General features: G+C 27.3%; 1 protein-coding gene across 4 annotated transcripts in view; it reads right to left on the bottom strand.

Moving 5' to 3' along the window:
• Positions 1 to 2,716: 2,716 nt before the first annotated feature.
• LOC107451005 (cytochrome b5 reductase 4) overlaps positions 2,717 to 25,132 on the bottom strand; it is a 46,715-nt gene continuing 24,299 nt past the window's right edge. For all 4 annotated transcript variants that reach the window (XM_043041500.3, XM_043041498.3, XM_043041497.3 and 1 more), the window contains 9 exons: positions 23,603 to 23,739; positions 19,540 to 19,572; positions 19,183 to 19,317; positions 14,912 to 15,049; positions 13,388 to 13,540; positions 10,727 to 10,877; positions 7,892 to 7,978; positions 6,744 to 6,908; positions 2,717 to 2,864 (listed from right to left, as the gene is read on the bottom strand). In XM_043041500.3, coding sequence (XP_042897434.1) covers positions 2,807 to 2,864; positions 6,744 to 6,908; positions 7,892 to 7,978; positions 10,727 to 10,877; positions 13,388 to 13,540; positions 14,912 to 15,049; positions 19,183 to 19,317; positions 19,540 to 19,572; positions 23,603 to 23,739 — 1,057 coding nt within the window. In that variant the 3' untranslated portion in view covers positions 2,717 to 2,806. The remainder of the gene's footprint in view (positions 2,865 to 6,743; positions 6,909 to 7,891; positions 7,979 to 10,726; positions 10,878 to 13,387; positions 13,541 to 14,911; positions 15,050 to 19,182; positions 19,318 to 19,539; positions 19,573 to 23,602; positions 23,740 to 25,132) is intronic.

The following is a 25,132-nucleotide window of genomic DNA, read 5'->3' as shown; positions in this document are numbered from 1 at the left end:
AAATCTTATGAACCAAGGCCGTCGTTAATTTGACGACACTAGTACCACTCGACCAACCCAACTTAACAAAAGCCAGATGCGCGCGCACTAACGCCACTGGATACCACACATCCAGAAAAGATCGACGCACGTTTAGCTCACCAATTTGTTTCGTTTGCACAATGTAAAAAACCCCACACACAATAGCAGAAACCTTAGTTTTGCCAGCAGCTATTGATATGGTCAAAACAATGTTTGGCCAATCTTATGTGAATCAGCTGCGACAAATACCGCTTGATGATAATACAATTGGCAGAAGAATTTATGATATATCTGAAGATCTTTGTGACCAATTAGTTTCTCAAATGCGTACCACAAAATTCGCCATACAAGTAGATGAAGCTACTGATGTAGCTAAAGACGCACATTTAATTGCATATGTTCGATATGTTGACAATACTAATATAATTGAAGATATCTTATTTTGCAAACCAATTCCTGACAGAGCCACATCCAATGAAATTTTCAAAATAATAGACAGATTTTTTAATGAGAACGACATAATGTGGAATAATTCCATTGGGCTCTGTACTGACGGCGCACAATCAATGGTGGGACAAAAAACTGGTCTTCTGACACTAGTTAAAATGAAAACACCTGAGGTTCTCTGGATGCACTGCATGCTCCACAGAGCATCTCTCATATCAAAAACTATAAGCGAGGAACTTAACAATGTTTTTGCAAAAATAACGAAAGTTATAAAATACATAAAAAACAGTCCATTAAAAGCAAGGTTGTTCGCAAAACTGTTTGAAGATATGCGAGCTAATTACACGTCACTTCTGTACTATTGTGAAGTGCGCTGGTTATCTTGTGCAAAAGTGATTCAAAGGGTACTTGAACTCAAAGAAGAAATTGCTATGTTTCTCGAGGAAAATCATAATGAAGACGGCAATATATTTAGAGATGATAATTTTATCGTTAAACTTACAAATTTGGCTGACATTTTTTAAAAATTGAGTGTTCTTAATAAACCAATGCAAGGATCGCAAATGCATTTGCTTTTATAAAAATACAAAGTGAAAGCAATTATTAAAAAAGTGGAACTACGGAAATCAAATTTGCAAAAAAATAAGATTGACATGTTTCCACGCTTAAATTAACATAGAAGCAAACAAAAATCTCTTTGTGGAACACTTGAATGGTTTTTGCTTCAATTTTCGAATTATTTTGGTGATCTTGATTTTACAAAGTTTGCGTGGATACAGAATCCATTTATCATAAAAAAAATTATGTCAGTGAGGATAAGAAACTTCATAACAGTAGCTTGAAATTAATGTAAACTTTGAAAGTTTCAAGATTGATTTTTAAAAACTACTTTTTATATCCACACATAGATTATATAAAATTTTAACTGTTTTGATAAAATGAAATTCACAAAAAATTAAATCAATATTTCATTTTTATACAAAAACTAAATTTAGAAGAAAATGTTATATTTTATATTACATTATTAGTTAATAAAATCTTTCTCAAATCCAACAGTTATTTTTCTACTATTTTAACATCACACAGAACTAGATTAGCTAGAAAAGGAAAAAAATTTATAAGAAAAGTAAAATCAGATTCTTTCAAGAATAAAATTGTAAACACCAAGTTGTTGCAGTTACAGAAAGCAAACTGGTGAACAAAAGAAATTTTTTCTCTTTCAAATAAATGTCTATTTTTAAGTTTACAATATTGTGGAATAACCTTTTTTTTTCAGTTTTAACTGCAATAAGACATTATTATCCAATTATAAATGAATACTTGCTTTGAAATAAACTCTAAAAATTACATAAATATATAATATAAACAAACATAAAAAACTGGAGAAACTTATTTGTTGACAATAAAAGAAAGCAGTCTTATTTCTTTGTTCCCCAAGTATGCACACTTTATACAACAAATTAACAAAAGAAAAACTCAAACGGTTTTTATTCTTGAAAGTTTACAAAGTATTTTGTAGAATTTGTAATTTAAAAGAAACACAAAATGTCATGCAAATAGATTACGTTCACATATGTACATATTCCTCTTCATTACAAATTGGAACCTAAGGCGTCTATTATAGCTTTTTATCTTAAACTATCTGCGGCCAGATATTTTGCTCTCTTATAAAGTTTTAGAATGAAGTAATAATTACAAATACTTTTTTTTAAAAACAATCTTTAATTTTATGCAATATAGAAAACATATTAGTATCAATCAAATAATACTAAGCAAAATGTAAGTACTAAACAGTAAAATTAATTATTAATAAGCTATTTAGAAAGACAGAAACTAAAAAAATTGGTCTACCAACTGAACAAAACTTACTTATATTTTATAGCTTTAAAATACAGTGCTAAAACAGTTAACTTTCTAAAATATAAAAAAAAATTTAGTTTTTTATTTTATTAAAAAATGTTCAATTATATATAGATATTTTTTTCAAATGGATTTCAATATTGTTGCATTTTTTTAAGCTCTAAATTCTATTGTTCTTAATGACACAATAAAAATAATAAAACAAAAAAAACTAAAACAATTTATGATGAAACAAAATTATTACATACTATAAAATAAATAAAATCATAAATTGTACAAATCAAACTTAACAGGTTTTGACACTTAACAATCAATAACAATTTTGTCAGGGAACTCTACAAAACAAGCGTTAAAACTATCACTTATTAGAAAAGTGCAAAACACAGAAAAAACATCAATACCTTTATTCATTCATTTGAAGATATACAACATCTTAAAATTAATTACACACAAAATTTGCGGTTAAAATTAGATATAATTATGAGCCAGTAAATGTATAAATATCATCTTGACTATAACCCATTTCCTTTAAGCAACTGTAAAAGATAAAATGTAAAAAATGTTAATGAAATATAATGCAATTAATTTAAAAATGCTGCAAAAAACCTGAAATTTTGATTAGAAAAATATGAATAATCAAAACTGCAAAAAACACTAAACATTTTTGACCTCAAGCATGTATTTACTCTTCCATCAAGAAGCATATGAGGACTCCAAAAGGAAAATAAATTTTTTAATCTTACTCGCTTCTCTAAAATTTTATTTGTTGCTCATGTCCAAAAAACATTTTTTTTTAAATTACATTTTTTCAAAATGACTGTAGATTCTACATTCATAACCTTGCAGATACCCTGAACTCTCTTCATCTTTCAAAATTAAAAGAATTTCTTTCCAATTATATACTAGATGTAACAATTAAAAAAAATTAGTAGTTTACTGAAAAAAGTTGGTTTTAATCCAGTTAGAAATTTTAAAAATTGAAATGAATATAAACTTTATTTGTTTGAGCGTTTAACTATATTGGGTTAAGTGCAAAGGCAATTTTAAGCTGTCCAAATGGAATGAAAAACTATGTCTGCTGCAAAAAATGCAAACAAAAGGAGAAAGATTAGTCGGTTCCAATCAGTGACCATGTGATAAAAAAAAAGGCAAACAGTGAGTTATTACAAAAACAAACCTTTTAGATACAAAACAATTTTCTAGAGTGATAGCAATGAAATTATCTGCATATTGGAGATTTGCAGACATATTTTGAATATTATTATTGAAACTTTTACACATAACAGAAATCCAACATAGAGATAATACTTTTTCTTTTCATCGATTCATATACCGTAATTTCACAGAGATACGCTGCAGCGTTATTGATTTAAAACTTGAAAATTTAGAAGGAAGGCATATTTAACAGGGCAGCCTATATAGTATTACTTTTTTTTTCTTTTAATCAGAAACGAATGAATGAAGAAAATCAGAGTGGTGCCAGTGATAACAACAGCTCTAAAACAAAATCTTTTTGCCCCTCCCCCGGTTTTTTCCAGGAAATATGTCTCTTCCACTTGTCATGGTTTTTATCATGGGATGCCTCTTTTTTCCCCTTTTTTCTTCAGCTGGTTGTTAAAAACATGTGAATATTTGATGAAGAAAGGGTGCGGATGAGCTTGGGGTGACCTTGAATATTCTTGCAATTAGAAGAATTCCAAACTTTCAAGTGAAGGTCAGTGAAGAGGGGAAAAAGCAATCTGTGAGAATTTCATACACAGATAAAAGGAAAACCGTCCTAGGCAGAGTCAGTTAAATAAAGAGCTGTTTTCTGAAGCCTGATTTAAGAAGCGAAAGTAGCGGGTGGAAATGGGGAATATACAAAATTGTTTTAAATAGAAGAGCGGTTTTTCTTGGGATTTTTCATTGCTCATATTTCTGTCTTTGTCATCTTCCTCAGCTTATTTTTTTTATTGTTTAATATTCAATTCTGATTTTCTGTTGCATTTTTGCTTTATTAACATTTTTCTTTCACTTATATTTTTGCTTCGATTATACTATTTCCGTTATTATTTTTGTATTGTTTAAATTTTTTTTATTTAAATGTTAGTATAACCTGTTTTTAAGTTATACATTTTATATGCGTCCTTAAGAGGAAAAATTATACAACTTCAGTTAAGCTGTCAGCTTTTAAAAGAGAAAAAGAAACTGTCATAAATGGCTTAAAAAAAGCGGAAATCATCCTCGGACAAAATGAAACCGAAAGTGATGATGAAAGTGTGAGTGACGGGGATGAACCCGAAATAAACAATGAACTAATAAACCTAATTTGCTCTGATACAATGAGTTCTGATTTTGAGGGATTTTAAGTGCAATGATATGAATATATAGTCACATTTAATATATAAATAAATTATTCGTTAGTTTTTCTTTGAACAAAATTTGCTTGGATTTATCGATTATTTCTAAAACAAGATTTTGGATTGTTGATTTAAAAGTAAGATCGTTTCATTTTTATTTTTAACTATTTTATTACTTATTTTAATGGTTTTTGATATATTAATTATTTTATTCATATTTTAATGGTTACTTCAAATTAAAATTAGGAAATGCTTAATTTTACTTAAAAAGTTATTGAAATCTATTTTATATACTAGGATTGTTTCTATTTCTTTTATATTCAATATCCTTTTATTGGTTTTTATTTAACTTTTTAAATTATATATACATGCGTATTTGGAGCATGCGTTAAGTCTGTAATCAATATCTGCGCTAGTATAATAAAATTCGGCACGTCAGATGGTGCAGCTAATCCAATGGAAAGCTTTTTTTAGCCGATTTTTGAATGTGTAGCGTATATACCAGGCTGGCGTTTCTCTGCAAAATTATGGTGCTTCATTATAGAATTGGAATGAATGTGGGGACGAAAGATCTTTTCTTCAAGTTAATATTGTTATAAATAACCAGCATCACTCAATGTCTTATTCAGAAAAAGAAAGCAAATTGTGAGACTTGTTAGAATAAATATTAAAGTAAACAATATGTGTTTGATATGAGATTGGCTCAGCCCGAGCCCGGGCTTGTTTACTAAAAAAAAATTTCAAGCTTGGACTGTCTTAGACTTATCAGAAAATTTGAATAAACTTTTTTACTACTTTCTAACAAAACCTTTTTACTATTTTACTCAGAGAGTCTTACATAATAACGCAGTTGAAGAAGCAGAAAGCAAAATAAAAAGAAATTATTGCCGTTTTCAAAAAGGTTTTCTAATTAGAAATCTTAAAAACAATACAAGAACTTGACTGTCTGCTGTTGTTGACAATTCTTCGACTTCTTTCACATTCAAGATTTTTCTCTTCCCATTTGGGTTTACAAGTAAGTGATAATAATGGTTTTAATGACAAATTCTCTTGTTCAGACATTAAAGGTCAGGTGGCAAAAATACAAAATTTGGCTTTTATTCAATCTCGGGCTTAGAGTCTAAGCAATCTCACGCTTCTATCTTAAGCTCAGGTGGGCTTGGTTTAAAATTCTTTGGGCTCAGACCTCCAAGAGCAGGTTTGCCAAAAATATTTTTTTTTAAAAAAGGATTTATTTGATTTAAGTCTGGGTTCTTTATTTTTAAACTTAAATTAGAATTTCTTGATTTTTTACATTTACCAACCAAATAATCTGATGAAATGCTTTAATAATTCTTAATATTATTTAAAACCAATATTAAGGTGAAATAGTTATTTCTAACTACAATGGTAAAAATTTGTTTTCAATTATTAAAAACTAATCATTGACTACATAAAATCATAGTTATATTTTTCAAGCTCAATTTGCTAATGAATGTTAAAGATTGGGAGACTATTTTTCAATAAGATATCTAATGAAGAGTAAATAAGTTTAGATCAGAAATCATAGCTGAAAAAAATTATTTTGATATACTTTAGGTAGAACAAGTCATGATATACATGGACTACATATACAAACTGCATTTAAATAAGCACTAAACTAAATGGGAGTAATTGAAATGAATTTTTTGCTGGCTGGCAAGTATTTTATATACATTGAATGGAAAATTATAATTAATTATAATTAATTATAATAAAAAATTATAATCCCCATTAAGTCTATTTTAAAATACAATAATTTATTTGTATATCCCTTACATTATTTCTTAGTAAATGATCTTCATTATGAATGAAATAACACTAAAAAAATTATATTCTAATCAATGTTTTTAATAATTATATTGTATAAGAAAATTTTATACTTAAATTAATAATTTTTTAAAAAAAAAGTCAGTTAGTTTAAACTATTGTTTTTAAGAAAAAGAACTTAAAAAAGTATTAGTGAAAATTGATTTCGAAGTAAACATTGCTATTAAACCACCAAAGTAAAATACTTCAGTTATTTTATGCATTTTTACTTAAAATAAGAAAAATTACCTTAAAGCTGTTTGACTAAAAGGAAGTGGACCACAAATTAAAAATCGTTGTTTAGTATGGGCAGGATTAACTTTTATCAATTGTGAAAGAATATCTCTATTTATTTGGCCACTGCATCCATTCCACTCTTTATTAGGTACTGAAAGTATGTGATCAATCTGAAATCTGTACAGAAACAAAATAAGACAATTTTAAATGTCATAGAAAGTAATATAACTTGAGATAAACTAGTATAATTTCTAATAGATTCTGTAGCATATACAGAGCACCAAGAAAAACATTATATGCTGAATAACTTTTGCCTGAATAATTGCTTAACATATATTAGGATGCATTGACAATTAATTAGGGCAGATAATATTTTAGGTTATGAAATGATACACAAAAATGTTATTAGGGTAATAAACATTTTTTTCAACATATGTATATTTTGAATCTCAAAATGTGGGTCATAATAATTTTAAAATTTAATCAAGAGAGCAGTTGATAGTTTGAGCCTTTTAATGTTAGTTTCACTTTTTCATATTTCATCCTACATTTGGACTGTTCGTACAAATCAAAAAAAAAAATTCTGGACACAAATATAAAGCGAAATTATCTAAGCCTAAAGAACAAATGTTTATAATGATATCCCATTTTTCATTATTATTTTTTTAATTTTCATTTCTCACAAACTACTCAATCAATTCCCTTTAAATTTTGGATTTTGCTACTTCAAATTGTATTAGTTATAACTATGTAAAAGATTTTCGACTTTAGAATTTAATCTCATTACTAAATAGATAATGAAAATGAAAAAAATATATTTATTAAGGGGCTAAATCTTTTAACCACTTTTTTATATAACTGGACTATCCATGGATTTATATAGACTAGAGCCATATTTTCCAAACTACAACTATCACATCCCCAAAAAATCCAAATCTTTCAAAAAAAGATAGATGCTTATTCAGAGAGGATATGTTTTGGATTCTATCACTTAAAATAATATTTGCACTAATTAACTCGTATATTTGAAGATTGTCTCTCAAGCCATTAAAATTGCATCTAAGTCTGAACATTAGATCAAAATTTATTTAGGATATAACATTTTTCTCTGGTCGGACTGTATCCTTTTAAATTGTATAGATTAAAATATAAAATATTACTCTTCATATGATAATCTACAATCTTCAAGTTCCTTTCTCCATAATATATCATCTTCAGTTTTATTAAAAAACAGCAGGTGCAGTGATCTATGGAAAAGTTAAAGCATTCAATCAAGATAGTTAAGCATACGATTTTTAGATATTATAATTATATTTCATACTGGTTTTGTTAATATTTCTGAAGCATATTTATTTATATCAGAAGCTACTAATTTTGAAAAAAATAAATATTACTAATTTAAAAATAAATATTTTAAAAATCATTTCATGCAATGTTATACAAAATAAGAAAAAAACGACATAACATATAAAGTTTGCAGAGTAATTGCAAACATTTTATATTTGATTTCACTTAAGGCTAAAAAAGACACACTAGTAATTTACCTTTATAATCAAGTAAAAATTATCTAATTTTTAATTATTTAAAACACATGTGTCACTACTCAGTTTAATAATATTAGTTATTGCTAATTCCTTGATAGTATTCAATAATAATCACATTATTTTTTTAAATAAAAATTCATAATCTTTGAAAAAAAATTTGAATTAATTGAAAGAAAAATTCAAAAACAATCTTTTAAAAGGGACACATGTTGCTCATTTTTGAAAAAAATCAATATTCTTAGTTTCTTAAAAAAAATGGGTTAGAAAGTTTAAAAAAATTTGGGAACCCCTGCCCATAAAAGTGTCAATGGAAGAAAGTATATGTTGCAGGAAAATTAGAAAAACGGAGATTCAATCTGATCCTAGGGTAAATGATAAGTTCCCGGAAGATGTTAAAATAATAACTCTGTGGGGTGATGTCTCTAAAAAAAAATTAAGTGATTTAATCATATCCCTTAACTGTTTTAGTAAAAAGATGAAAGAAACAAGTCGTATGAAAATAAGAAAGTTGAAATAAATAAAAAGACGAAATAAACATGCAGATTTAACTTAAAATATCTTTAAAAGTTCAGTTCTTTTTCCTTTGTATATCATTTTATCTATTGACAAATAATAATTTTTGAAATCTTAAGTTCATAAATTTTAATATCGTTTCAAAATATTACTGGCCACTGCCTGGAACACATTTGTTCAATATACTCTACACTGATGTTTATTTGAGACTAAATAACACTGCCCAGTATAACCTACATCGATATTTTTTTAAGGTTAAGAGCTACTGCATGATATACTCTACACTGATCAATCACTCAAATCAGGTTTCAAATTTCCCTGATTTTTTCCAGGTTTTTCAGGTAAAAAGAATTTACAGGTCAGGGTTTGTCCAGGTCAGGGTGCTTTTCTCAAAAAGTGCAGGGATGGGTACAAGAAACGTGTCAATATTATAAAGTATTTTATCTAAGATATTATTTTTTTAATATACCATCTTAAAAAAATAATTAGACTAAATTTTTTTAGATAGATGAGTAGAAAATATATTTAGCTTGTAGAGTATATTGTTTTTATTGAATAATTTTTTTTAATGTATTGCTTATGGTAAATACTGAATGACTCTAAAAACCTTGGATAAATACTGTTTACGATATTTTCATTAAGCAAATGAAAAAAATTCAGGCTGATTATACATTAATAAATTTTTATATTTATTTACATTTCAATATTGAGCCATTTTATGCTGTAAAAATATCGCAAATGAAAAATTGTCAAATTTCCTGTTGCATATTCTATAGAAAAAAAACTAGATAAAATTCTTTACATTTTATTCTTTTTTTCTTATTTGAAATTAAAATATTCAAAAGAACATCTTAGGAATTTTCAGTTTTAAATTAAAAAGTGAAATGTTTCTACATAATTGTCCAAGATAACCTGGTTTGTTACAGTTTACTTTAACTATTATTTATTCCATTTTTAATTATTAGAGTGAATTTTTTAAAAAAAAAACTACTTGTATGAGATTCGCTTACCACAGTTAAAATTTTAAATGATGTTGCCCTTCATTTATCAGCCTTTAACTTATTGAAAACTGATATATAAAAGTCATTATTTCTATTTCGTCAGTTTTTTAACCTGAAAATTATACCTTTTTTTCTGAAAAATATTAAGTTTTAAAATTTTGGTCATCTGGTTGACTTTACTGTGGAATTTTCCAACTAGACCTGTACCTGTACAGTGCAGAGCAAAAAAAAAAAGATTTATTTTCCTTTTTCCAAATAAACACATATGAATAAAATACATTTATATTCTATGCTTATACATGATTTAACATGTTTACCACACATTCCATAGTTTTTGCCAGCTTTGTGGGGTAAAAGGAGAAACAGTTTCGAAAATAATGTCTCTGGAATGTAAGCAACATTTACGAATTTTCAACATTGTGATTACTACACAATTTGAATTTTAAATAAAAAATCAAATATTTACCAACAAAATAGTAAAACTAAATATTAACATATAGTTGATTCGTAAAAGAACCTTTTTTAAAATAAAATGTTATAAAAGGTTAAAATGAGATCAAGAAAATTTTAACAAAATATTTACATATATATAAGTAAAAACTTATATATATTGTAATATATAAACATAATATATATTGTAATATATAACATTATATATAAACTTATGCATACTTATATATAACACTTAAAAATATTTGAGCAACAGAAATAAATCATGCTATGTTAATCTTAGACTAGTTGCTGATATGTTAAGAGTATTGCAAAGTATATTTCATTCATAGCTATTGAAAAATTATCACATTAAACAACAAGAATTCTATATCATAATTTTTAAAATCAAATTATCATGAATAATAATAATTTAAATTAGACTAGTTTGATAAATTTCTAAAAAAAAACTCATGAAAAAAATCAGTCTATCCACAATAGTTATTACCGTTTGACATCCTCATCTGCAACAGCCCACTGTATTATTCGGATCATTGGAGTGATTCCTGTCCCAGCAGCAAGCATGACTATGCAATCACAGTTTTCAATAAAAGTCTCAGGAAAACTACCCATGTAATTACTGACATAGACACTATCACCTAAAAAAGTATTCATGACAATACTTATAAAACTAAAAATAAAATACATTGATAGTTAGAAAGTAATGCTCATTCCTCCATTTTAATAGGAGGCTTGTAATATAAATAAAAGCATTGATAAAATTAATTTGAGACATAACTTAAATAAAAATAATTTGAACACTGTAATAATCATTTATTTTACAGTCACTGATTTGTTGTACCTATTGTTTTTGATTAGTACAAGTAATGTTTTTTAATAATAGTGATTTAAAGAAAAAATGTGATATAAGAGAGAATTGTACAAAACTGTGTAGGTGGATAAAACCGTTAATAAGCATTTTTGACAAGACAGCTGCTGCCATTTATCCCAAAATCAGATGATACTAGTTAAAGAATATGTCCATGTTATTTGGAGATGAATGAAAGACAATAAAGGTTACATGTTTGACAAAACTAATATTTTGAAAATTCAGTTAGAGAAGTTATGGGTTTTTTTCTGCCAATTTATCTCTGTGATTTCTAATTGCTTTAAACTTTATTTTAGATATGTTTAACATCTAATTACACCTCTTTTCAGCTATTGCTTTAAATTGTTAATACAGATTTTACAATATGTTTAAAATATTTTAAGCCTATTTTTTAAACACAAACTATGCTATCAGAAAAAACCAGGCCAGTCAAACTTGACTGGATAGATATATTCCACAATACTTTAAGTTCCTGGAAAATTGGATACAATATCTCAACAGTAAAAGATGATCACATGAAATTAGTAGCATCAGAGAGCTATGTGATCAAAGTTTTATATGTGACTAGCTGCATATGGCGACCAGCTGAACCACACAAACTTATGGCCTCTTTGCATTCCAATGGCGCAAAAGCTGGACTCAGCTATGTTGCACCAAAAATATTATGGTAATTTGTAGAAACATGTTGTATAGCATAAGTCTCGATAAGGCTAATTAAAGTTTTCCTATTTAACTTATAAAGTATAGTTTTTGTATTTATCTTTTCTGTTTATAATGGTCAATGGTTTATCTTGCTAAAAATGTGTTATTTAGTATTATTGTCAACTAAAAGCTAATTACCCCTAATTAGCCCAATAATTACAAATTGAGGATGATTTTTTTTACTGATGATTTTTCATATTTCATAAGAAGCACATGGTTCAGATTTGAAACATGGAAAAAGCATGTGATTAAGGATTTGTGATACTTAGGCTAAATGGCCCCTAATTACTCTGATTAATTCAAAATACCCTAAAAATTACCAAAGATCAATGACATTTTTTAATTCATAAAGAACATGTGGTCTAAATTTAAGACTAAAATCTTGGTATAAACTTAAATCTTGGTTATTTATCATAACTGACAATTAGCCTCCCTAACTCACTAGTTGCCTTGATATTTACAAATAATAAAATTAAACTTTTTAAGTTCTTTTGCTTATCTAACAAAAAAAAACACATGGTCTAAATTTGATACTTATAACTTAGTAAAAGCGTGCTCTTTAAAATTACAATCAATTTTAGGCTAATTACCCTAATAATTACAAAATATCTATATGAAACGTTTTTAGTTATTTCTTTTTATTGGATAAAGAATTGGATATGATTAAAATTTGAGACTTCTTTCTACGAGTAAAACTTTAATTTTGCTTTTCAGTTGGGATAATTATACCTAATTACCTGACAGTTGCAAAATATTGAAATGAAACCTCTTAGTTATTTTGATTTATCACAAATTTGCTAATTTTATCTTGGTAAAAATGTGTTATTTAGTATTACTGTCAATTTTTACGCTAATTTCTCCAATAATTACAAAATATCAAATAAAAATTTTAGTTTTTCTTAATATCTGTTAAGGAAAACAATTATCTAAATTTAAGACTTATATTTTAGTAAAAAGGTGTTATTAAGCATTGATGTCATTTAGGCTAATTACACTAATTATTGCAAAACATCCTGATAACTACAAAATATTGAATTAGAACTTTTTTAAGCTTTTCTATTTATTTCAAGAAGAGCAAGGGGTGCAAATTTGAGACTGCAATCTTGGCAAAAACCTGTTATTTAGTAATTAAGGCTAATTACCCTGATATTAACAAATGGGAAATATTTTATTTTTTCTTAATCTCATAAAAAATACATGGTCTAAATTTGAAGACTTCTTGGAAAAAACATAACTTTTCATTGCTGCCAGTTAGGCTATTTAGTCTTTAATTACTCCATAACTACAAATATGAAAATGAAACATCCTTAGTTTTACTATTCAACTCATAAAGAACAATTAGTCAAAATTTGAGACTTCCACCTTGTTAAACATGTGCTATTTAGCACTACAGTCAATTACAATTTCTTTAAGAAAATATACAAGCTTTTAAGCTTTGGTTCCTTAATTATCTCACTAAAGAAATAAAAATCACTATAAACAATTTTTATACAAATTAATGCTTAAACAGAAACAATGTTTTGAAAAGTAAAACCTTAAAAAGTTACACAATAGAAAACATTATTAACGAATATTTACCTAAACTAAATTTGTTTAAAAGGGGAGTTAACATTCCTGCAGCATATATTTTAATCATTAATATAATTTTGCTTCCATCTAAAGCACTACTGATATTGCAGTTGGGGTTCAGTGTTGAGCACACAGGAGTATAATTTCTGATAACATCTGTACCTGAAATTAAAGTGAACATATATGATATCATTTAAGACAAAATAAATTAAAATAAAAGAGAAATTTTATTAAAAGAATTTTATTTACTAGTCAGAAATTTTACCATAAAACAATCATAAAGACACAAAGTAAGAGAGTTTTTAAAAATCTTACCTCATACCACATACCAAATTATCATTTTCACTTAGCATGAAAACATCACCATAAAGAAAACATTCATTACTCAAATAAAACTGATAACACTGTTTATTGAAAAAAATTTGCAGATTATAGCAGCACAGACCATAAATTATACATTAATTATTTTTATAAAATAATAAGTTTTGAAAAATAAAAAAGAACAGAAATTTTTAATCTCCCAATTGAGTCATCACTTATAAACTCATTCAGATTGCACAGATTTCATCGTAAATGTGTGTGATTTTCTGACCACTTTTTCAGCTGTTATTCACTAATTTCCACTTGATCTCAAAATTCCTGATATTTTGAATGTGATTATGATACACAACTTTTCAAATAGAGTAATTACTTTTTGATAAGCTTCATTTGTCCGCGTCACTTTTCCATAGTTTTTTGGCAATTATTGCTATGCATTTTCACATGGTCTTGAAACTCACAATATCTTTAACTCTAACTATTACAATACTCAGATTGCGGGTTTAAATGTACACATTATTTGGGCTGATTTCACTGCAAATCTAAGGAATTTGTGTAATGTGTTTTGTTTGTGCCGATTGCAGTTCAAGACAATACAAGTTTCTTTTTTATTGTCTTTCTTGAAGTTTCTGAGTGTAATTTAAATACATCATTATTAGTCAATATCGAAATTCGATTAAAAATATACAGGAACATGTGGGTTATTAACTGTTTACTGTTTGTTTTTTTAACTTTCATTTTTTAAAATTTGTTTCTTGGAAAGTAAGTTGGATATTTGAATAAATTGAACAAATAACAGCTTTGAGCAAATTTTAATACTTAAAGACATTTAGTATTATGCAAATATATTATGATTTTAACAATAAAAAGGATTTAGAGCCTAAAACACTTGATACAAATTAAAATTATCATAATTGCCGCCAACAGGCTTAAATATTTGGGCATGAGACCCATCAATTGGCTATTTATTCATCTTCACTCAAAAAGGTTCTGCACCTCTATTCTATAATAAATGGGCATTTTAACAAGCTTTTAATGTCATTAATTTCTCAGAAATACAATAGAACGAATTTATTTAAATTTCAATAAAATTTTGCTGATTTTAAAATTATAAATGCTTTTTTTACCACTAAAAGACAATGGATATTTTTCAGTCTTAATATTTTTTTCTAATAGCAGAAATAAAATGTAACTGATTGATATATAAAATCCTACCTTCAATATTTAGTTTTATTTGCACATGCCGGCCAATAGGGATCCACATTTTTGTTCCAGGTGGGAGAAGAAATGTGAATAAAAGAGTATCATGGTTGATAGAGGTTTTACTTATCAGCTTGCATGACCAGTAAACAACTAAAATGAAAATTGAAAATGTTATCATAAAATTTCACAAAAAAAGTTCATTATGATATCGAAATTGGTTCAACACGATATTTTTAAAATAGCCTTATTTTAAATTTTAATTTTGGTAAGAAGGAGTCCTAAAATTATAAATTTTAAGTAAATTTTAGAAACTTATAAAATACTTTTTTCAAAATAAGACCAAATTTGAGCATAAAAACTATAAATTTTTAATGTATTTGTTTCTACAACAAATTATGATGAATATATATCAAAATAATTTTTCTGCTAGATCAATAATATGGTTGCCTGAGCTTAGAAATAAAATCTTCAAAAAAATTTTAAATTTAGAATGAAAGAGAACTAAATATATTATTCAATATTGGTTTTTAAAGAAAAATTCCAAACATTTTTACTTAAAGCATGATAAAAAAAATATAGCAATTCACAGTAAGATTTAAGTTCAAAAGATAGCTAACATTATATAAAATCTACAGCATAGTTTTAAAGAATTCTATATTGAACTTTTTCTTGTAATAAGTGTCAGCATAAAAATATTTTCTTAAAATCAACACTTATCTGAAAATGTGTTTTAAGTACACTACCGGTCAAAAGTTTAGACTCACTTGTATTTATTTCAAAATTTTTAAAAATTGTTAAATATTTCTGGCTTAAACATACAATTTATCAAACATAATCATAAACAAACATCTCAAAACTCTGTTTTCTTTTAAAACTGTTAATTATTTTTTCATTTTGTATCTATCCTGTAGTTGATAACAAAATGAACAAAAGTGCATGTAAGTACCTATTCTAGAACAAGTGTAATTTATTTAAAAATTTTTATTAATTCTTAGTTTATGAACAATTTACTTTTTATCTTCTTTTATGGGGCTAATTATAAGTTATGTTCATGTACATGAAAAATTTTAAATACTGATATAATATCCTTAATTAGCCAGAATAACTGGCAACAAAATAAATTTAAATTAAAAACAAAAATAAATTTTTTTTATACAATTTATTACAGAAATATTGGTCAAAAACGAGAAATAAGTGGAAACACGTGCAGTTATTATTGCACTTCATGCAGAAGACTATTCAAGTAGGCAAATTACCTCTAAAACTAATGTTTCTCAGACCACTGTTGTCAGAACTTAGCAAAGGAAGAAAAAAACTGGCCAAAATAAGAGCCGCCAGCGATCAGGGAGACCTAGAATAACGTCAAAACGTGAGGATAAGTTTATCCACACTCAAAGTAAGCGGCAGCGGACTCGAACAGCACCAGAAATCCGTGAGGAATTGAATGCTACTCGGCAGAAAATTTTGTCAGTATCTACTATACAACGTCGACTTCGTGACTATAGTTTAAAAGGTTGTGTAGCTGCTAGAAAACCTCTTTTGAAAAAGCAAAATAAAGTAAAACGACTGCAATGGGCTAAAAAACATGTTACCTTGTCTTTAGAACAGTGGTCAAAGGTTTTGTTTACGGACGAATCAAAATTTGAATTGTTTGTAAGCAAATGAAGGCAGTATGTTCCTCGTTTAGTTGGTGAACGTATGACGTAGGTGAACGTATGGTGAAGTCAATGTTTACTGCCAACTGTGAAGCATGGTGGAGGTTCAGTCATGATTTGGGGATGTTTTGCCGGTGATAAAGCTAGAGATCTTGTAAGAATAGAGGGTATTATGGGAAAAAATATTATCACAGAATATTGCAGCGGTACGTTTTTCCACGTGGACAGAGAATCGTTGGCCAAGGATTTGTTTTTCAGCAAGATAACAATCCAAAACATTCATCGAAACTGTGTAGAAACTACATTGCATCAAAAGAAAAGAAAAAAGTACTGAAATACATGGATTTTCCCCCTCAATCACCTGTTAATAATCCTATTGAGCTATTGTGGGATGAACTCGATAGAAATTTTACAAAAATGACATGTACCAATCAAAACAATGTTTGGGAATCTTTACTTAGTTTGCTGGAACCAGATATCAGCTAGAACATTACAAAAACTAATACAGTGTAACGTCCCATATCCGGACGTCCCTTTTCCGGAAGGGTCAATTTCCCGGACACTTTTTAACAATCAAAATAAACAAACATTTCTTCATCTTCCCCACTCTCTAAAAAAAAAAAAAAGTATGTTGACAGGTTTTTTCCTTTCTTAGCTTCTAGTGATCTCTGCATTAAACCCATAAATCAACAGAAAAGAGAACAGAAGATCTACCAAGACCATACCGTAAGTAACGCTCCTCCTCTGGAATGCAGGAAAGGGGGGGGGAGATTTGTTTTCAAAAGAGCACAATTGAGTCCCCTCCCCCCTTCTTTCCTGTGCAGCTGGCTAGTAAAAGAGGCATTTCCTGGAACCTTTTTGATAAAGTGTTAGGGAAAGAAGTACTGTGAAAAAGGGTAAACACAGCAAACGTTAAAGTGGAGGGGGAATCCCCTTTAGTCACACAAGAAAAAATAAAGAGAACCCAATCAGCATGCCACGCCTTTATGCTTGATTGATAGCCAATGACAGGAGAGAAAATAAGAACTTGTCACTTCCCCCCCCCCTTCAACTTGAATGACAAGTAAGAAGGAAATGAATTTTGCTTCTTCACCTACCCACCTTAATGAATGAATGACGGGAATTTCTCCTTCTTGCTTGAAACGTTCTAGTTCAAAATGGCGGAGAGAGCAATTAATATTTTCATAACTGTAAATTTTTTTAGTTTCCTATATTTATTTTTATAATAGCAATAATTATTTTTTTTTAAATATTTTGTTTTTGATTGATTAGATATCATTCTAATACTAAAACATTATTGCCCGAAAAATAATGTTATTTAATTTCTGCTTCTTAGATTCAGATCATTTTAATCTCTGTTTACCTTGGGGGTCTATTATACGGAAAAATCGATTATCCGAACTTTGGAAAGTCCCGCCGATTCCGGATACGCGACTTTCCACTGTAGAAAGAATGCCAAAAATATGTGCTGCTGAGATAAAGCAAAAGGAGGATATTTCGAAGAATCCAAGATTGGACGAAATTCATAAGTTATGCATAAAATTATAGTTCTTACTATATAAGCGTACCTACATTTCTCAAAATAAAGTTAATTTAATGTAATTTTCAGTTTAAAAGAAGTCATTTTTAATTGTTATTTGCTATTTTGCCACCCGTCGGTGTTTCCACCTTATCGTGGTGGTGTGGTTTGTGTGTGTTGTCGATCCCGAGAGCTATGCCGACGGTAGCTTAGCTACTGGCAGGGTCACCCAAGCCGGACAGGTCGGAGGGGAGACAACAGACAAAGAGGAACACCCTGGTCCTCCAGGCTGGGGGTTGGGCATAGGGGTAACAATAAAACCCTGTAAAAAAATCTTGTTGCGAAGTCTCAAGTCAATGAATCCGGACTGAAATTTAGAAGACGACCTGGCAAATCTTACATGGAACTGAGAATCGGAACATGGAACATACGCTCTTTGTATAAAAGCAAAGGGCTGCAACTCTTAACGGAACAGCTCTATCTGTCAAGCTTTTACAGGAGCGAAAAAGAAAAAATTACAATATTAATAAACCAGTGGCACAAATAACACAAAGGAAAATTGCCCCCCAAAAGAGTACTTTACAACACAAACGCTGATAAAATAAAGGCTGTCCACCCACAGAAAAGCTGCTACCCCCTCAGAACAAGGAAGAGCAAAGGAGAGTATAAATAAGGAAACAAGAAGGAACGCTAGCACAGAAGTATTCATTGAGGAGGTATTTTAAGGAAAACAAGGATCCTGTACAAGACTTACTTAGACATAAACTGTTCTTCTCCATGATCTTCATATATAACTGTATCTTTTTATAACAGAAGTAAATTTAACTCTCAGGCTAGAATATTTTGTATTTCAAAATAAATTTAATGAAATAACTAAAAAATTAAGCGGCACTTACAGTTTATTTTAATAAATATAATAAATAGACTTAAAAACACACTTTTAATAAATTTTCATTCTAATATTTGACAACTATCTTTGTAATAGTTAATTATCAAATAACATAATCAATATTAACACAAAAAATTCTCACAAACAGAAAATATTAAGAAATGAAAAGAAAATATAAGAATTAAAATACATTCAATGCGTGAGAAAGATATAAACTTACATTCATCAATTGAAGTGCAAACAGAAAATTTTATCTTTTTTTCATCAGAATTGGAAGAAAGACTTTTGGAACTAAAATCTTCTAGTGTGAGCTTCTTAAATAAAAATTCCATATTTGAGTGATCATTTACTACAACTAAAAAAAAAATAAAAATAAAAAAAATGAATGAATAGAATAACAAGAGTTTGTAAATAAGAATTAACAAAAATATATATGCATATAGCAAAGAAATGTTCACCTAAAAATAAATTTTAAGCACCATAATAAATTTAAAAGAAATTTATTAAAATTAGAGTTTTATATTAATCACATAATAATTAGTTTATCATAAATGAATTATATACAGAAAATTATTACCTTTATAATGATCTTGATATTTGGTAGCAAGAGCTAAAAATACATGAAATATAATCAAGAAGACAACTAATCATTTAAGGTCATTTCTATAATGCAAACATAAAAGTCTTTGACAAGTCACAAATGAAAAACAGTTGATCAGAAAAATATTATTTGATAGAATGAAAAAGTCACAACTTTACTTTTTTCATTAACTTATAAAACATTTATATCTTTAATTTTAAAAGAACAGATTTACATCAAAAGATGTGTTTTAATTTTTTTCAAAACCTTTTACATTAAGAATTTCATATTTAAAAAGAAAAAAGAAATTTTGAAAAGAAAAAAACTAGCTATTAATTTGAAATTCCCTTTTCAAAATTTTTCATTTTTGAAATTCCATTTTCCCTTTTCAAAAATATTGAATGCAAAAACTTAATTAACAATTGCATTTTAACAAAAAAATGTCATTATCTATTTCATACCCAGAGCAAATAAATTAATAATGCTAAAAATAAGCATCTTTAAACAATCTTTCTACAAATTTAAATTGAAAGTTGATACAAAAAAATCAATAAATAAAAAAAAAATTTATAATATTTTATCAATAAAACAATACACATAACTTTGGATAAATTAAATTTCAAAAAAGTAGATGCTAACTGGATTTGCGAATGAAGCAAAGTGCTGCAAAATTAAAGTTTACCTAGGTTTTACAATAGTAGGTCATTCAACATTTAAAATGTAAGTGCATTAAAATATGTTCATTAAGATAAAAATGTGGGATAATATGTATTTTATGAATTGGAATATCCAAATGCTTATTAACTATAGTTATAAAAAAAATCAATTACATAATCCTACACATCAAGAAACTAAATATTTTCCCCAAAAAACATATAGTAGAGAGCAGGGTTCAATTTTTTTTAATTTTTTACCCAAAAGACATACCCTGACATCTTTTTTGAATACATTTAATTCAAAACATATGAACATACTGATTATTAATCTGTCAGAAAAATATTAATAACATTATCCTACATATATTTTATCTACATCAACAGTTTGATTGTAAATCAGAAGTATTAGGTATTAATATGTTACATTGGTATTATTAATATAGTATTGAATATTATCAATATAATATTAAGAATTATTAAAAAAAGAAGTGCTAAGCAGGATTGATACGGTAAATACAGAGCATTATTATAAACAAAGAAGTATTATAATCAGAATTATTAAGCATGATTAGCAAGTGCCTACCCTTTAACACTTCTTTCTGAAACTATGTTATAAAAGAGATGTTCTTCTCAAATTTACTTTTACATTCCAATTTCAACTTGGATATTAATTATTTTCTTATGCTTAACAATTGGGATAAACTTTTGTTTAATAAGAAAAGATATAACTGAAGGATTAAAAAAGAATAAGCTGAGTTTGCTTTATAAATCCTCATTTATATTATTTAACTCTATAACATTTAGGCCTTATGGAATATAACCAATTTTTTTCCCCACTCTTTGGAGCAGTTTATTTGCCCAAATCTTGGCAATTATGTTAAAATTTAAGGGGAACCTAATTGGTTTTTTATGGTATTTTTGATTAAATATTTACATGTCTGAATTGGCATGTAAATATATATAGTCACTATAATATATTTTGCATATCAAACAGTACAATTTTCGAGTCCTGGTAGGGGAATATCTTATATCTCTACAATATATCCACACAGCCATAGTGATGATTTTGACAAAAAGCATATATCTCATTCATAATTAATACTGTGATAGTACTTAGAGAAAAAAATTAGTTTCAAATAAATTTAAAGAATATTTATTCATGACAAACATATATGGAGTATTTGTTTTCTTTAAGAAGTTTCAAAAAAATGTAACAGAACAAAAGTGGTGCGATTTTGCTAGCATAAAGCATAAATGAGGAACAGGTAATCACCAAAACAATTATTAATAGTCGAACTACAGATACCAGACAAATAAAATCATATATGTCTTCACATGTTAAAAAGTTCAGTAAACAGTGCACAAAGCAAAAAACAAAACACCATAATAACTCAAAACTAATGATTGTATTTTCAAGCACTAAGATGTAATCTTAATGATTCAAGGGACTAATCTTAAATATGCTGCAATATGTGTGCAGGTGATATATTAAGTAACAATATTAAATACTAAAGTGTATTTTCTCTGAAAGAACATACCTTTTATTGATCGTTTTGATTCTTAACTTTCAAATTACGGTGAAAACTGCAATCTGGAAAACATGGTCCCAACAGTTTAGGTAGAAAAGTGAAAAGTTCAGGCCCTTTACACAATTCGTTTATCCAAATATAGTTCTAAGTAGAAAATAATTTTTTATAAATTTATATTATTTTTCACTATTTATTTTAATGTTAGTCAAAAAATATTTGGAATAATGAGGTATACAAAGTTTTCAGTATTTTTAACTAAGTAATTTTAAATGACAAAACTCCAAATTTTAACGGAATTGGTCAAATAGTTTTTGTGAAATGAAAATTTAAATATACAACTTTTTTTTCATACTAGTCAATGTAAAAAGAAAAGAGAAATTAACATTAAGGAACTTCCATTTTTGCTTGCTCTCTTACCTAAAATATTAGGACCATCTTTTCCAGACTGTGGCTAGCTCCGATACTTTGATGGTCAAGAATCCATGTCATACAAAAAAAAAAGAGTATGTTTATTCAGAAAAAGTCTGACTATGTCTGACTTTTGGCCTGTGTCTGACTTCTGAGTTTCACTATGGCCTTAAAATATCGTCTGAATAAATATTTTCTTTTTCAATCTGCCTATTTAAGGTTAGTTTCTTGAATCATTACAGTTGCATCTTAGTACATTATGATCTAATCATAAGATTAAAAATTATTATGGTGTTCTCCTTATTTTGTGTACAGTAAAACATCTGCAAGTAAATCATTATATGCAATCAGAATAAAGAGTTTATCATTTAAAAAAGCAGTTAATCTATAAGGATAAGGCAAAATTAATAAGATCATCCAAAATACAATTTAGAGTCAAATGTTATTTGCAACTTTACTGAGGTTGTTGATTTAAGACACGAAACCATTTTATTTATCATATTTTCTTTTGGAGATCAAGTTTAATTAACTTGCTATGCTAGTACTAAATTGAAGACAGAAGTAAACAAAATTTTATTTTGAAGCAGGTGTAGAATTTAAGTTTTGGGAGTCAATATTTTTGCAGAATCATTTTGCATGTATCAAGTTGTCTATATTTTGTAATAAACATTTTCTACCAAATCTTTTCAACTAATTAAGTTTATTTATTACTTTTAAGACTACAGGAGAGAAATAATTATTCATTAAACATAACTTTGAACAAATATTATAAAATTTATCCCTATAGTAGATAGTATTATTTCCTTTCAAAATCTTTTTTTTCCAACTATTTGGAAAAAGGCTGCACCCCATAACTTACGCATGGCTAAAGAATTAAAGTGGGTTTTAATTTCAGATTTGCTTTTGGATATTCAGCAGAGCTTTCTTGAGATACATAAGGTACTTACATTACATCTCCTTAAAAATGTGACAATCTCCGGCCCTTTGTAGTGGTTAAGACATTAAATTAAGGAAGTCACTGTTATGATTGAGCAATACAAAGTTAAAAGAAAAAGTTTGGAACATACCTACATTTTAAAAATTATAATAACTTAATTTTTAAAATCTATACTGATTAAAAAAAATATTTCATTTTCAAAATCAACAATTACAATATAGTTAGAAATTTTGAAAAATCTCAAGTAAGAAAGAAAACAATGTTTTTGAAAATGATGCAACAACTTTTGAAAAATTTAACATGAAAATTATACAATAAACTTTTTATTACTACAAAAATCAAATAATTCAAACTATGTTGGATTCCAAAAGTGAAGCAGATAGACTATTTTCACTTTTAAAACTAATAGCTTAAATATAATGAGAAGAATTTAAAAAACTTTCAGACAAAAATGTTTTTGTAAGCATGGGCAATCAGCAAAAAAACATTTAAAAAGATTCTACTATAATGCAAGGATATTAAGAGCTTACCAATATTTAAAAGGAAGGAATGAGAATTATTGATTTTAATAAATAGATCTTTTTCAACCAAATCTGTAATTAAACCTTGTTTTTGTATACTAGAACAACTAATAAGCAACTTTAATGAATCCTTTTGGTCATCAGATCTAAAAGGGAAAAAAAGTTTTAAAATTAGGCGGTTATTTGAACTTGGATACTAAAAAAATAAAAGGTAATTAATTTATTTGACTTTATTTATTTAAACTTTTCCTAAATAGTAACATCTCTCACAAGATTTTAGCATGTAAAACTATGTTGTTAACTTGGTAATTTTGACTTTACTAATCAAAGGAAAAAAACTAGTCTAAAAAAACTAATGTAAATGAAACAGAAAAAAAACAGAATATCTAAAAAAAATTTGTTTAATAATTGAATTTTCATGCAGTTGTATAAAATCTTAATGGTTCACAGAGTAAACCTTAAATATGCCAAGTGATTGATGCAAATGATATTTCAGTTATAAAAACAGACATAATAGAATTGATTTTTCCGAAATTTTTATATCTGAAATTTTATGATTGTTTTTAAATGAAATATTTAATGATGGAAGAAAACATTTAACTCTTCTATTAAATTTATAAATTCCTGGTACTGGCTTTGGAATTAAGAATTCATAGAGATAGACGTATTCAAAGAAAATACTTTTTAAATTAATTGCTACCACTTGCTACTGAGAACATCTGATGTGGGTTCTGTTTAAATCAAACAGATCTTTTTTTAACTGCTTTTTATACATACAAGCACACTCAGTTAATTACATGGTTTTTTTGCTTTAATTTAGCAGAAAAATCAGAGCTTCAAGTTGAAGAAAAAACTTTGAAAAAGGGAAAAACATAATCATAAACATGAAAAGGAAATGTTTGTATATTTTCAATTTGAATGACTTTTGCTCTTAAGAGATACAAAAATTTAAGTTTATTAGAAAATTACAAAAAAAAGAGAGAGAGGTTCAAATAACAGAAATGCAGGTTAGTCAAGTTTTTTATAAATTTTGTGAGTTTCAAATTATGAAAAACTATAAAAAGAAAGGCTTTCCAACAAAATATATTAAAGTCAGCCATGCTTCCCCTCTTGTGTGCAGGCCTATGCAAATAGAAAGGAATTCATGAGCAACTAAGATAGCGTGATTAGTTTAGAAAAATCTTACCATTAAGTCAAAAGTTATTCATCAATTTCAGTTTTTTATTTTAAGCAATATACAGTAGGGTGTGATGAAAAATGGAGGTTGTCAAAAGTTGCCTTTTATACATAATTAGTTCATGTACAAAATTTGACAAATATAAGTTAATACCTTGAAGGGAAGCTGCTGTAACAAAGTTTCATTTTTTCACGTAAAAATAATGATTAAGAATAATGATCCAACTTTTTTATTGCATGTCTTTTACTGATGAGATATTTAAGTATCAAGAGCATATCGTGTACCATGCTCTCTCAAAATGCAAGTCTATTCTAGAGCTGACTCATATCAAGGATAGAAACTTTACTACTGTCTGCTTGAAT

Source organism: Parasteatoda tepidariorum, chromosome 11, assembly GCF_982258835.1.
Source record: "Parasteatoda tepidariorum strain Cologne lab strain chromosome 11, Ptep-v5.0, whole genome shotgun sequence".
NCBI lineage: Eukaryota > Metazoa > Arthropoda > Arachnida > Araneae > Theridiidae > Parasteatoda > Parasteatoda tepidariorum.
The sequence above is the reverse complement of the archived record's forward strand: the minus strand, read 5'-3'. Positions and strand labels throughout refer to the sequence as shown.